Source organism: Penicillium soppii, assembly GCF_028829465.1.
Source record: "Penicillium soppii strain IBT 18220 chromosome Unknown utg000007l, whole genome shotgun sequence".
Classification (NCBI taxonomy): Eukaryota; Fungi; Ascomycota; class Eurotiomycetes; order Eurotiales; family Aspergillaceae; genus Penicillium; species Penicillium soppii.
Genome location: NW_026643237.1, coordinates 1,450,043 through 1,464,928, shown reverse-complemented (window position 1 = coordinate 1,464,928; position 14,886 = coordinate 1,450,043). Strand labels below are relative to the sequence as shown.

At 49.3% G+C, this 14,886-nt stretch overlaps 6 protein-coding genes across 6 annotated transcripts; 1 reads left to right on the top strand and 5 right to left on the bottom strand.

Moving 5' to 3' along the window:
* Nucleotides 1-67: 67 nt before the first annotated feature.
* On the bottom strand, nucleotides 68-1,609 carry N7529_009825 (transcriptional regulator family TF; the record flags this gene model as incomplete). Its single annotated transcript, XM_057245352.1, has 2 exons — nucleotides 68-1,060; nucleotides 1,112-1,609. 2 exons carry the CDS (start codon nucleotides 1,607-1,609, stop codon nucleotides 68-70), a joined length of 1,491 nt encoding a protein of 496 aa, XP_057093615.1.
* A 320-nt stretch (nucleotides 1,610-1,929) lies between these two features.
* On the bottom strand, nucleotides 1,930-2,979 carry N7529_009824 (uncharacterized protein; the record flags this gene model as incomplete). The annotated part of the gene is made up of 1 exon (XM_057245351.1): nucleotides 1,930-2,979. One exon carries the CDS (start codon nucleotides 2,977-2,979, stop codon nucleotides 1,930-1,932), a length of 1,050 nt encoding a protein of 349 aa, XP_057093614.1.
* Nucleotides 2,980-6,020: 3,041 nt separating this feature from the next.
* Nucleotides 6,021-6,332, bottom strand: N7529_009823 (uncharacterized protein; the record flags this gene model as incomplete). Its single annotated transcript, XM_057245350.1, has 1 exon — nucleotides 6,021-6,332. The coding sequence occupies one exon, from the start codon at nucleotides 6,330-6,332 to the stop codon at nucleotides 6,021-6,023; it is 312 nt and encodes a 103-aa protein (XP_057093613.1).
* A 908-nt stretch (nucleotides 6,333-7,240) lies between these two features.
* Nucleotides 7,241-9,667, top strand: N7529_009822 (uncharacterized protein; the record flags this gene model as incomplete). Its single annotated transcript, XM_057245349.1, has 1 exon — nucleotides 7,241-9,667. One exon carries the CDS (start codon nucleotides 7,241-7,243, stop codon nucleotides 9,665-9,667), a length of 2,427 nt encoding a protein of 808 aa, XP_057093612.1.
* Nucleotides 9,668-10,262: 595 nt separating this feature from the next.
* N7529_009821 (uncharacterized protein) lies at nucleotides 10,263-10,508 on the bottom strand (the record flags this gene model as incomplete). Its single annotated transcript, XM_057245348.1, has 1 exon — nucleotides 10,263-10,508. The coding sequence occupies one exon, from the start codon at nucleotides 10,506-10,508 to the stop codon at nucleotides 10,263-10,265; it is 246 nt and encodes an 81-aa protein (XP_057093611.1).
* A 1,194-nt stretch (nucleotides 10,509-11,702) lies between these two features.
* btgE (putative cell wall glucanase (Scw11)) lies at nucleotides 11,703-13,487 on the bottom strand (the record flags this gene model as incomplete). The annotated part of the gene is made up of 1 exon (XM_057245347.1): nucleotides 11,703-13,487. The coding sequence occupies one exon, from the start codon at nucleotides 13,485-13,487 to the stop codon at nucleotides 11,703-11,705; it is 1,785 nt and encodes a 594-aa protein (XP_057093610.1).
* Nucleotides 13,488-14,886: the final 1,399 nt, after the last annotated feature.

Sequence of the window (14,886 nt, the reverse complement as noted above, 5' to 3'; positions counted from 1 at the left end):
GGAGATTTTGGATTCTGATGAGCTAGAACGATATGTATCATGGATGCGAATCTTGTAAAAGGCAAAGTCATTGAATGTTAATAGAATCAGTAGGAAAATATTCCTGCTGCATCATCAAAAACACCTCCCAGATCTGTGGCGAACAACTCCCTTCTAACCGTCGCGCGATCTCATTTATTAACTTCATCACTCGGTCTTTAAGAAACCATTCTGACTCGAATGGCTGCAGAAGAACAGCATAGTAGGATAGCAGTAACAAAGCGCCCGGATTGTTTTGTTTCAGTAAGACCAGATATTCAGGCATAACACGCATGGGCCATGCATTGAGAACATTCCAGATAGTCGAAGTGGGCCCGCAACGCTCAATAAACGCAAAGGCCTGTGTCAACTTGACCGCGGAGTCGCGATATATGAAGTAGTCAGCGGACTGCGATTCATGGTCTAGAAGAGCAGAGATTAATGTAATTAGTAGCGGATCATTAGAATCGACAGTAATGCCGAGATCATCTCGCCAAATCGAAGTAAAGGGTGCCAATGGACTAGTGGTGAGTTCTGTCCACACGGGGCACAGCATGGAGCAGCCGTTACGGAGGATGTCAATCCATTCCAGGGATGGCATGGCTTTTTGAATCTTTTGGTTGCTTAGAAACAATGGTTGGTCATTTGATTCGGAGCCTATAGCGAAGACCACGAGGAAAAATGCGAAGGCCAGCACTGCTTGGCTGTTATTGCTGTCCACATGCATGGTTGCCCTTCGGAATGCGGGAATTGCTTGGTCTTGGTGTCGGATTGATTGGATGGTATAATGCTCTCGATTGGAAGGGTCAATAGAAGCGAGGTGAAGGGAAGAGCAGGATAAGATGCCGTGAAGTAAGAAGGGAAATTGGGTGGCTAGCTGTGGGAGAATGACTCGGAAGGCATCGTCTGTCTCAGGGCCACATGAGAGGGTCTTATAGGTGTAGTGTCGATAATAATCAAGTAAGCCTGCATCGGTAGTGATCAACGTTCGACAAGGACTCGAGACTCCGGCATCTGTACTTGAAGCCGGCGTTGTTGCAGTCTGCAGAGATATCAGCAAGGCTGATGGCTAATAGCCATAATTTCCACTTACTGTATTCGTCAGCCCATCGGAAGTGTCAGATGGCGATGAAACCAAGAACGCGGGGTTAGTAAAGTAGCGTAAAGCATTTCCCCGGAAAAACGTCTGCAACGGCACTGGGTTCCAGAAGCTTCCTTTTTCCGAGGCAGAGATGCGATGAACAGTCATCAAGTGCTGCTTCATGCGCTTCGTCGTCATACAGAGATGAGCGCAGCCGGAACAGGCTAGCCCGTTTTCGATAGGCAGTAAAGAAACTGGGAACTGGGTTTCATCAGGCAAAACGACATCAGTAGGTTGGGCCAGTTCGAATCTGGAAGCATAGTCCACATAAGCGCGTCGAGGTATACGATGAAGTTGGTGGATTTCCTTAAGATGGCGAGCGACTGCACCAGGCTGGATGGCGTAGTTGCAACGTAGGCAGATCAGTACCCGATAAGTAGGGAGGTAGTGTAGTAGCTGGGTGATTGTCTCCACTGAGGTGGAGGCCGACAGAGAATTGCCATCGATCATATTACTTTTTGAGGCTGTCATTTAACTGATACCAGTCAGAAGTGCACTTTTCAAAGCACATGTCCAGGTAACAGTGAATCACGATGCTAGGACGTAGACAGTCTAGAGGATTTGGAGATTGTTAGTCAGCATGCTGAGTCGTGGAGGATCTTAGGTATACATATTATTTCTCGTTCAGAAATTCAACAGAAATTCAACATACATAAGAGACTACATGTGTAGCTAAGTAGAAACCCAAATTAAGAGGTATTTAACACGATCAGCGCACAATTGAAGAATAACCAAAAATAAACACAGAGAAGAACCATCACAAGAATCAATCAAATCTGCGCCAACAGCTTATCAATGTCCACCACCAAGCCCAATTCAGACAATGTCTCCTTCCAGACCTGAACCTGTGTGACTCTACCAGGGCCACTATCTCCATATCCAGCAAAAGAAGCCGGCCTGTTGTCACTCAGATACTTGCCATTGGAAGGCTCACCAGCCAACACGGACGAATGAACCAAAGTACGGGCGCCCATAGAAACAGAGCGACCTATGACTCTCTTCATACCACCAAGGACCTTTCCAAATGCTCCTTCGGCCGTGCGATGCAGCTCAGAGCCATAGCAGAAACCAGGGTTGACCAAGTTGAGAATGGCGCCTGTGGAGCGCTTGGCATTGGATCGGTGACCGAATAACTCGAGGAAGAACAACTGGTAAAGCAGCTTAGATGTATAGTATCGATCGCCCATATCAAAGTGACTCTTGTCATCTAACACCTTGATGAGTGGAGTCCCTTCCTTGGTAGAAACCTGGGCCTCGGAGAATTTGGCCCAGGCGGCTGTCTCACTGCCCACGATGGAAATTACCGGGCGAGGGAGATTAAGGCTTCCGGTGGCCTGTTGATCGAGCACGGGTAGCAACAGAAGAGTTAGGAGAGCGGTGCTGAGCCAATTGATTTGGATACTTGACTCGTGGAAGGTGGGCTGATTGATGGTGAAGTTGAAGTTGGCGACACCGGCGTTGAGAAGAGCAAAATCGACTTGAATGCTGGAGTTCTTGAGACGTTCCACAAATGCAGTAATACTGGCATAGTTGCCTAGGTCTAACTCCCAAACCTCGACTACTGGAACTTTGGCCGAAGCTGGGAGTGAGGCGAGAAGGGATTTGCGGGCAGCTTCGCCTTTGGAGATGCTGCGGACGGCCAGGATCAGATGGGACAATCCGAGCCCAAGCAGCTGGGCGGAAGCTTGATAGCCCAGCCCAGTGTTGGAGCCCGTTACGATGCCGGCTTTGCCCTGGAGAGACGTAGTGGAAGGTGCTTTGGAAGGGCAGACCAAGAACTGGCGATAGAGGAAGCCTGGGTAAGTGTTATAGAAAGGCATTTTGCAGACTTAAAGAAGAGATGAAGATAGATAAGTATAGAGGAGAATTAGAAAAACAAGACGACATACCTTGGATATAAATACTGTTCTTCCCTTGATGGCTTGTTAGATTGTATACAACGTACGGAGTACTACTTGTGGGAACTGATGGTGCCGTTCCTGGCTGTGATTGGTTAACTCGGACTTAGGAGAACCGAAGGTGCCGTTCCCATTGCACTTCGCGTCGACATTTAGAGCATTCGACTCATTCGACACAATTATATTGGTCTAAGGGATTAAAATGAACGGGATTAAGCTAATCACGGGATTAAGGTGGGATGTAGGAAAAGGTTTGACAATCCTAGTCTTTTCTGTGTGTGTTTGCTTGGTGCAAAATATTGAGTGTCTATATATATCTGTGAGCTTCATTTGGTTGCAAATGAATGTTCTGAAGATGTAATGAATAAAGCTGAAAGACGTCGAGAAGCTTTGTGATCAAGTGCGACCCTCTTATTCAAGGTCACTTTTCTCATTTGCTTATCAGATTTATCAAGCCTACAATATTGTCGCCTCTCTATCATGCTTTTCACTTGAAACATTTGAATGCATTGTACGTTGATTGTACTTTGTTGATTCCTCACTGTCCTAGCCCCTATTTCCTATCTCTTCCGTTTTATGATCCACACCCAGCACATCCCTTCTCACCTAGGTAAACCACGCAAGCTCGATGTGTCACTGCCAAGCCTGAATGAACACAATGGCTGGGCCGTGCATCCCTTTATTATGCCAAGGTCTTGGTAGTCTCGTCGCGTTACGTTCAATGTTCCCAATTCAGTTACTCGGCTGGGGCATTGGATGCTTGTTCCCCCAAGCTACGATGGCCAAAAAACCAAAACTGTCACAAACAGGGTCCGGGTAACACAATGACATCGATTTCCAGTTACCCGCAATCGTGGTGTGAGGCTAGCGCATTGCCAATTCTTCTTCATTCTATCCGGCAACGCAAGGCTATGAAAACCGCCCCCGGTTACCATCAAAAATCAGTTTCAAATACAAATACAGATCAACTATGGAGCATCGTACTCGGAAATTGCATCCATCAACACAAGTCAACCCCGCTGTAGGGCACATCAGCCCGCAAAAATGACAAGGCGGCCCCAGCCATCCTCCAATCAGTGCCGATCATCAATCCCACTGCTACCCCTGTAGATCGTCCGGTGGCTTTGTTTCAGGCGAATCAACGATGGATCTTCGTGCTGGTGCGTGGCTTGTGTCACTGGACATCTTGAGAGCTATAAGATGTTGATAGAGCCGACATACGCTTGATTTCACTTTACTGATAGTCAATATACCCCTCAATTCTGCATATTCACTTCATTTTTTGACATTGAGGTTCGTTGCGTCCACACCGGTTTCTGGCCCTTGCATTTATTCCCAGGCTGCATATCGCAGTATTCTCACCGCGTTGGCGTGTTTGTTTTATCTATGTGTTTGACTCGGTCGCTAATATTAATTCCTGGTTCCTTAGATACCCCGTTCCCACCGAGCCCTTCAAATCAAATTAATTCAACATGCGCGCCTCCATTATGATTCTCGGCTTCCTCGCCACTCTCACTGTCGCCCTCCCAGAAGCGCTTCCCAAGGCTGCGATCTCTTGCCAATCTGTGAGTCTGATCCAAAGATCCAAATTTTCAACAAGGGATACCCGGGGCCATTCCTAATGCCACTTACAGGAGACAATGAACTGTACCTCTGATAGCTGTGCCGGTGTAGGATGCTGCTGCGAGGGTCTTACTTGCTCATCAAATGGCGTAAGTATCCAACTGCCCAACTATACATCGATCCAACACACTCTGCTTAACTTGGTTATGAATAACCACTAACAAGGACCTTAGACTTGCACGCAATTTTAGACCATTCCTCCGCTCGAATTACAACATGATATACATGGGATTGTGATATACGCGATCGATCACGATGTTAGCTTGATGTTGCAGAATGGATAAGGGAACTTTCTCCTTGCAACCATGCTGTATGCATTCACCTGTACTTATCTCCCGCATAATTGTACATATTCCTTTTTTTTTGCATCCGCTTGAAGTGTTGGTTCGCTTGCTACGGAATAGTCTTTGGTAACCAAGTCGTACAGCCAATTTATTCAGTTAGATGCTCGGCGACATGTCCAGCGCTGCTTTTCAGTTGTTCCTTAATCTAACAGGCAGATTAACCAGGCTGTAGAGCTACTTAACAATCGCTTAAACAAGCTAGCGTATCATGGTTGTATGGCCTACTCCTTTTCTATATATAAATTTCAATGAGCGAATGAAATGATATGGTTTTTGGTTCAAGTTTTGGGGGTTGCTGTCGTATTCCCTGCCGATAGAGTAACAGGAATAAGTAACTACGCTATTATTGCATAATCTCAGTACTTTGAGCCCTTTTAAAACGTCGCAAGGTAATTTGTTCTGTCAGTTTCTATCTTGTCGCATTTCCTATGTACTCGGCCATGAAAATACCTGACGGCTGTGCTTATCTCCCCGGACTTCCAAAATCTTTTCATAAGAGAGCTCAAGACAACTGAAAACGATTGCAACGATAACAAAACGTATATATAAGTATCAATAAAACAACAACGCAGCAGAAGTATGAGGTGAGACTGTCCCAGACATAAGAAACTTTCGAAAACGAGATGAACTAAGAGTTTGATCATAACCATGAGGTTGAGTATGTTGTGCTTTTTATAAATCTTTCGAGATCTATACAAGGCCACTTCTACAAACCTATGTCTCTGTTTCGATCTCACAAATACCAAATGATAAAGGCTTTACAGAGTAGAAACGACCTGTGTTAGAATTGCTGAGGCAAGCGCCAAATGCCCAAATATATGTCTCAAGAGATGGAGATAACTGGAAGGGAGACTCTATCCAAGGATAAGGGTAAACTCAAGTATGGCCACTACACTCTCTCTGTTCTTCTTTATTCCTTCTTTCGGTTTCATCCAATTTTATCCTTCCGCCGTTTTACTTCATTGGAACCTGTTGCCTACTCTACGCCCGGCATGACTACTCACCCCCGTTTCCGCTTAAGTTGTCATTTTCTGGAACAAAAATCCTGACCGTCGTTTGGATCTTCATACAGCGATGCGTAAAGGACGCCTGAATCCAGGAGATCACCTCCTCTAGATGCTCAGGGGCAAGCTTTGGTCGTCGACCAGTTTTCTTCTGAGGCGTTATTCGTATCAAATCGCAGGCGCGTCGAGCTTGGCGTTCAGAGCAGCCTACTCGGGAGGCAATATATGGATAGGTACGGCCTTCATCTCGTAGGACACGGCAACGTAGACGCTCATCGCGGGTAAGGTCTGCACGTCGAGCCATAGTTAATGAATTAGGGTTTTAAAAGGTCACGTATAGTGACAATTGAAAAGCGGTCGGTAATAAAAGGGGAAAGGCGGTGGATAGACCGACCTTTGTTTCTGGGTCACCCTGTAGTACTCCGTATGGATAATTTGATTACTCCCATCCGGCTTAGATATTTGTTGAAAAAAAGGAGAAAAGTACAGTAGGTACCTTTTGTATGTAGATCTTATATGAAAGATACCTAATCTTATAGGAAAGATACCCAAGGACAAAAGAATGTCTAATTCGTAAACACGCTAAGCCCTAAGGGCCTTGCCTCCCTACTCCCTAACCCCCAATCCGACCCTGGGCAATTTCAGCGTACCTTGTAAAGACAAAACTAGACTCTACCAGACATCAAAAGAAAGTTATGAGAGCATCCAACGCATTGTAGGTCAATTGGAACCGGTTTTATACAAATGACGTAAGGTGCACGAGCCCCCGAGTTAATCTATATCCTTGTCGATCTCGGAATGGCGGTATGTGATTGGACAGACTCGCATTCTATTTTCGGCTCCAATTCTAGAAGATGTCTACAAGATTGTAAGTGGCGTTCGATCATGACGATTGTATCAAATACCTAACAACATGGTACGGGTACTTCCTTGACACGTTTTAGATCTCCACCAAGCATGTCAACGGTTGACCAGTGATGGAAACTTTCATGCCCTCTTTTGATGTCATCTATATCGTCATTTTTCAGGTTGTAGATTCACGTCAAACTACAGCTAAACAGCGTCATACTTCTGAATAATATTATATATACTCCTCTATTTACTGCGATATCAATGATATTTCAATTTCAATCCATTCCAATCCAATCCAACAAACTCTCGCAAATTAATCCTTCTACATCTTCTACATCTACACCATCTACAACATCCACCATGTCTAACATAATCCACAAGGTCAAGGACGTCGTCAGCAGCCACAAGAACAAGTCCACCGACACCGATACCCATGACTCTAATGCCTACGACTCCAACCATTCCTCCAACCACGGTCCTCATGACAGCAACGTAGCCAACGCTGCCGACCCCCGCGTCGACAGTGACCGCTCTGCACACAACACCACCGGTACCTCCGGCCAGTCCTCAATCCCCACCGCAACTGGCGCTAGCCACAACACTCACGAATCAAGCCTATCTTCCAACCACGGCCCTCATGACAGCAATGTAGCCAACGCTGCCGACCCCCGCGTCGACAGTGACCGCTCTGCCTACAACACTACCTCCACTGGCCACTCTCACTCTGCGGCTCAGCCTTTGTCTACTGGTGCTAGCCAGAACGCCTACGAGTCGAGCCGATCATCAAACCATGGCCCTCACGATAGCAACATTGCTAACAAGGCCGATCCTCGCATCGACAGTGATCGTGATAGCAGTGCTGCCTATGGTGCTGGCTCAACTGGTCTCAACACTGGCTCTCACACTGGCTCTCACACTGGGTCCACCGACTTGAACTCCGGATCTCACTCTGGCTCCGGTGCTCTTGGTGCCGGTGCTGCCGGTGCTGGCCTCGGCGCAGGCGCTGCTGGCCTTCACAGTGGTTCTCACTCTGGATCAACTGGTCTTAACACTGGTTCTCACACTGGTGCTACTGGTCTCAACTCTGGCTCCGCCGGCAGCCACACCTACGAGTCTGGCCTATCCTCCAACCACGGTCCCCACGACAGCAACATCGCCAACAAAGCCGATCCCCGCGTTGACAGTGACCTTGACAGCCGTCGCACCCACGGTAGCTCCACTGGCTTGAACTCTGGATCTCACTCTGGCGCCGGTGCTCTTGGCGCCGGTGCTGCTGGTGCTGGCCTTGGCGCAGGCGCTGCTGGCCTTCACAGTGGTTCTCACTCTGGATCAACTGGTCTTAACACTGGTTCTCACACTGGTTCTACTGGCCTCAACTCTGGCTCCGCCGTTAACAACACCTACGAGTCTGGCCTATCCTCCAACCACGGTCCCCACGATAGCAACATTGCTAACAAGGCCGATCCTCGCGTCGACAGTGACCTTGACAGCCGTCGCACCCACGGTAGCTCCACCGGCTTGAACTCTGGATCTCACTCTGGATCTCACTCTGGCTCAACTGCTCTGGGTGCAGGTGCCGCTGGTGCTGGCCTTGGCGCCGGTGCTGCTGCCCTTCACAACAAGGGCCATCACTCTGGATCAACTGGTCTTAACACTGGCTCTCACACCGATTCTACTGGTCTCAACAGTGGCTTGCACTCTGGATCTCACTCTGGTTCAACTGGTCTTAATAGCGGCTCTCACTCCGGCTCAACTGGTCTAGGTGCTGGTGCTGCTGGTGCTGGCCTTGGCGCAGGCGCTGCTGGCCTTCACAGCGGCTCTCACTCTGGATCAACTGGTCTGAACTCTGGTTCTCACACCGGTACTACTGGCCTCAACTCTGGCTCTGCCGGCAGCAACTACGAGTCTGGCTTATCCTCCAACCACGGTCCCCATGACAGCAACATCGCCAACAAGGCCGATCCCCGCATCGACAGTGACCTTGACAGCCGTCGCACCCATGGTAGCTCCACCGGCTTGAACTCTGGATCTCACTCTGGATCTCACTCTGGATCTCACTCTGGCTCAACTGCTCTGGGTGCTGGTGCCGCTGGTGCTGGCCTTGGCGCCGGTGCTGCTGCCCTTCACAACAAGGGCTCTCACACCGGCTCGACTGGCCTCAACTCTGGCTCCGCCGGCAGCAACTACGAGTCTGGCTTATCCTCCAACCACGGTCCCCATGACAGCAACGACGCCAACAAGGCCGATCCCCGCGTCGACAGTGACCTTGACAGCCGTCGCACCCACGGCACCTCCACTGGCTTGAACTCTAACACCCACACCGGTTCCACCGGCTACGGCTCAGCCGCACCCCTTACCGGAGCCAGCCACGGCACCCACAACACCAACGAGTCACCACGTTCCACCAACCACGGTCCCCATGACAGCAACATCGCCAACAAAGCCGACCCCCGCGTCGACAGCGACCGCAGCAAGCAGCACAACTTCAATGACGATGTTCGCAAGGGCAGTCTTGCCGGTCAAGCCGAGATGATTCACCTGTCTGGTGACAGCGGCCCCGATACTACCACCAGAACCTTCGAGGAGGCCCACGAGACTGGTGCTGAGGGCGTCAACCACCCTGCTCACCATTCTAGCCACGGAGCTGGCAGCAGCTACAACCATGGTAGCACCCACAAGTCCACTGCTGGTCCCCACGATAGCAATGTTGCTAACAAGGCCGATCCTCGTGTCGACTCGGACCTTGATGGTTCCAACACCGTTGGCAACCAGCACCAGCGTGTTTAAGCATTTCTTTGTATCATAGTGTTTATGATTATTAGTAACGTTTAACGAATTATGTATGGGATTCAATGAATGATATTCAATTCTACAGCATGGTAGCTTCTAATCGTAGTTACTGCTCAATTTTCAAAGGATAGTTCAGTAAAGCAATATAGAAGTAAGCTTCAAGTCAGAAGAATAGGGAAAAAGCGTCTATCAAACACACTTTGTTGTATATCATATTATTGGAAAAACCTTACCCTCAGCAATGTGCCCAGGTGGACCACTTTCTCATCGTCCTTCCCTTGGGCAGAAAGTAACTTCCTTTGTCTTTTTGTAACTCTACCCCCAAGAACATGTTCTTAACATAAAATAGTTCAGCCAGGTTTGTTTGACGCCTCCTAGCGCAAGTTCCATTCGATCGATCGGAGCAGTCAAAAGCAAAAATCCTCCACAGCACAGCAATCTTCAGCAAATCGGTGGATACAAATCACTCGATGGAGTGAAAGGGAGATCGAAGGTGGTTCGATGTGTTCTGCACCTCTCTGCTGTCATGTCCAGCATACAGTCTCAACCCTTCGTGGCTGGGATTTCTCGCCTATGAACCGAGCAAAGGTGCTTAGAGAGTACTTGCTTGGGATTCTAGCTCAGCGCCATCCAGCATTTCTAGCGCCTTGTTTGTATTCCTTCTTTTCTTCCACTCTTTCCACCATTCCCGGCCGAAATCAACAAGCCAATAAGCTCCCCGGGCCGTACCAATGATCCCACCAATGATTATGGCAACGCCGAACAGCAGTGCCATTGCCAAAGCCAACCACATCCACAGGGCACTTATGAATTTGTCCAAATCTTCTGCGAGCCCCATAGTGGAAAGTAATAAGAGAATTGTGGTTTTGTGAGGATGTGCATGTTGCTTGGTACTCAGTGTGTGAGTAAGGTTGAAGTTTGGAAGTTTGCGTCATGCCCTGGTAATTCTTTTTGTCAGGCAATATACGTTTTCCATTACGACGAGCCTACAAATAGATACGTAGGTACATAGTATTTGAATGGCTTTTAAGATTGTAGATGGGGTTTGCTAGCCAAAGCAACCAGTCAAAACCATCTCACTTCATAGCAATAAACACTTGTCCTTCTCTCCTTCTGTCCTGTCTACATAGCCCGTATACAAAGCTCCAATCCAATGATCAAGTCCAGACAATCTACATTATCATTTTAAGTACACCCTCATCCCGCAGAAGGTAGAGACCTCCGTCGATGTTATCACGTACCGGACGAGGCAGAAAAGATATGCGTTGATCAGATCTCCCACCAAAATAAGAATTGTTTCATGATAATGAGAAAGCTATTTCTCAAGATGTATTGCATCCCCTCCACTTCATTGTTCACGAACGTGGTGGGATTCATTCCAATGGATTTTAACTCGACGGCAGAATATTTGTGGTTCTCAGGGAATTCAGAGAATTTAGAATCTGTATTTGTGGTTTGAGTATTGGCGAGGTTGAAGAAAGAACAAGTGTTTGTTCGGAGATTGGTGCTGGAAATTCGTCATTATGATTTCTTGCGATGGTTGACAGTGGGGGAAGTAGATATCAAGTTTGTGTTGATTGGGGAATTTGTGTTGGTGAACACAGATTGAAGTAGACAAGAAATCAGGCTCAGGAGAGGTATCGTCGCTGCACGCCGCGCTTCGTTGGGCGCGGCATTTGAGGTGTTCAGAACCGTGGAAATAATTACAGTATACAACAAGGGTAAGTGGCTAATAGACTACTGGTAAACTCGTAAGAAGGCATAAATAAAGCAATATACACACGACTAGGAACATAGACAAAGAGATCAAAATGGGTGCAACCAGGTCAGTAGACAACATCAAATAAAAAAGTATCTACCACAGGAGTCAAGATTTAAAATAGAATCCAAGAAGGGAAGAGAAAGGGCCTGCAGTAATCCGTGGATTAGTGCAAAGTCAGAGAAGGGTAAAACTCCTAGTCCTCCTGTACAAGTTGTGCATTTGCAGAACCAACAACAAAAATCAAAAAAAAACCGTCAACGGTCGTTGCGCTTAGAAGACGTCGGCGCAGCCCCAGTGCTGCTCAACATCGAATGCACCGGGGGACTTCCAGAGGTCGTTGGAGTAAGAGAAGAAGATGGACTTGGATCCAACAGCCTTGGCAATAGACTTGACGGCAGCGACCTGCTCAGTCTTACCGGGAACGGCGGCACCGTTGGACTCACCGGCGTTGGGCCAGCCAGTCTCAAGGTTGATAACGTCCTTGCCGCCACAGATCTTCTCGAGGAGCTCGAACTCGGACTTGGCGAACTCACCGGCCTTCTCGGCGGTGACTTCGGCGTTGAAGAAGGGGTGGATGTTGGCACCGACGATGTCAACAGCGCTGCACAGGGAGGCAGAGCCGTACTGTTGCCAGACGTTGATGGGCTCGGTGGTGGTCACCTGGCCGGTGTAGCCGGCAGCGGCGAAGCTGCTCTTGGCGGACTTGATGAAGCTGGCGAGGGTTGCGGCATCGACGTAGCCGGACTGGATGGCCTCGTTACCGACGACAATCAGCTCGACCATGCCCCACTGAGCCCACTTGGCAATCGCGGTGACCTGCTCCTGGGCGCCGGAGACGCCGGAGCCTTCGATGTAGACACCGAGGATCACGTTGAGGCCGAGAGACTTGCAGGCATCGCCGATGAACTCGAGACCGCTGCAGTCAGTGGAGTAGACACGGATGAGGTTGAAGCCCTTGCTCTTGATGACGGTGATGTCCTTGAGGACCTCCTGCTTGGTCTTGCAGTTGCCACTCTCAGTGTAGGGAGAGTAGGTCATACCGTACTGGCCCTCACCGGTGATGCCGGAGCTAGAGGTGGGAGTGGTGGTAGCAACGGCGCTGCTGGTGGAAGCAACGGGGGCAGCGGTGGTGGTGGAGGCAGCGGCGGTAGTAGCGGGCACAGCGGTGGTAGTGGGCACGGCGGGAGCAGCGGAGGTAGAGGCCAGGGTGCTCTCGGTGGCGGCAGGGCAGACGTAGGTGTAGTCAGTCTTGGTCACGGTGAGAGTGGTACCAGTCTGGGTGTAGGTGCCGGGAGTGATGGTCTGGGGGGTGGGGTAGACCAGGACGGTGCTGGTGGGCACAGTGGTGGTGGTGGGGGGAACAACGGTGTAGGTACCGGCAGCGGGGCAAGTGTAGGTGGTGTACTCAATGACGCTGGTCACGGTGGTACCGGTGGGCTTGACAGTGGCGTACGGGCAAGTGATAACGGTGTTGGTGGTGACAACGGTAGTAACACCGCCGTAGGTGTGGGTGCCGCTAGGGACCTCGGTGGAGGTAGCACCGCAGACAGTGGTGCTGTCGGTAACGGTGATGGTGGTAGCCGGGATGGTGTAGACACCGGTGGTGGAGAAGGTGCTGACACCGGGGGTGGGCAGTTCCACGGTGCTGGTGCTAACAGGAGCGGCGCTGGAGGGAGCCGGGGCAGCAGAGGAAGAGGGAGACACGGTCACAGTCAAAGTGCTGGTGCTGGTGGAGTGCACGGTGCTGGTGAGGGTGCTAGTCGACTCCGGGATGGGGGAGGGAGTAGAAGAAGAGCTGGCGGGCACAGGAGAGCTGGCGGGCACAGGAGCGACGGGGACCAGGGTAGGCTCGCCGTAGTAGGTGATAACCTTGGTGGTGCAGCCGCAAGTCTCGTCGGGGTTCAGAGGAGCAGAGGCGCTAGGAACCACGCTCGAGGACGAGGCCCAGACGGAAGAAGAAGCATCGCGACGGTGGAAGGCATCATGGCGACGGTGAACACCGTCAGCCATGGCAGAGCCAACCATGGCGGCGGCGGCGAAAATAGCTCCCTTCATAATGAGAAAGATAATATTTCCCACGTAAAAGAATGAATGCCCGCTGAACGAGTGAAGCGGTGGTCAGTGATCTCAAAAGGAACGTGGGTTGAGAAGGTAGAAGGAGAGCAGACGGGGGCACGCAAGGCCTTTTGTTGGAGAAATTCGTTACCGGGGGAGTTAGGGGGGGGGAAAGAGCGAAAAGGAGAAAAAAAGGCCATAAGAAGGCCCCAGTACACTAAACTGCATCCAGGTCCACTGATCTTGAATTTCTCATTGATTTAATTTACCCTAAAATTACCCCTGGCCGAAGTCTAGATGTTGTTTTTTCTTTTCAGGCACAATTAACCTCTTATTGGTTCGATTTTATACACTCGATTGTTGGCTGGTAATGGTTGGCCCGCACGGCTCGGGCAGGAGTGGATTTGTTATTGTACCTTGGATTGGAATAGTAGTGGTACGGAGTACGGAGTACGGAGTATACAATTTGTATCTACAATTTCATCTTCGAATAAGATTGATTGTTCGCAGTACATCTGCAGGTACAATTGAGAACTTCACTCCTCGACCATTGTATGCGCAGGTACATCGCAACATTCTATTCTCACCCAACGGTCAATTTACCTTCAAAACGCACAATACCGTATTCAGTTTTCACTATCGATACATACACACCCGCACGGATCATCAATCTCCTCCTTTTCCCTCTCCCACCGAGTCTCAGTTGAAAATAGTGATCCTGTCTCACCCAGAATAGCCTCTTCCCCCTTACAGCCGTGAGGGTCTACAATATTGTAAGTCAGTTTTCCCCAACTCCTAGCCGCTCCCCAAGCCACAACGTCCCTGGAAAGGGCCAAGGTTTCATGTATTCTGTCAGACAATGTAAGGCACCGCTGCAGCCCCATTGTGGCTTACTCAGTGGTAACTTTCCCCATGTAACTCGGTTCTTGAATAATATTCAGTCCACAAAACCAGAGAACGTCTCGTCAGAAGATGGTCGGGAGAGCGGTTTGTGGAGCAGTCTGTCGAAATCGCACTGTCTCATTTCAAAATGAAGGCGGCGAAATCTGAAAACCGTAAGATAGAAAATCAAAACATCAAAATCAGAAAATTCGCATCCCGCACTAAGTGGGTCCAGATAGTTTAGCGCTCTCGGCCAGTCCTAAAGAAGCAAGGCGTCAACTCAGTTGAGGATCGCTCTCTCTTTTGATTGGCCAATCCAAGACCTCTAATTTCCGCCCTGCTGATCTCCATAATGAAACAACAATACACACTGTATGATATTGTATTCTAACCTTGCGATATACGCTGGGATTACTGTTGTTTGTTTTGGTCCTCGGATTGTCACGGATGAAGCTGATATCTCCATGGGTTCGTGATAGTACAACACACTTGAAACCACCTACGTGGTAGGCATCTT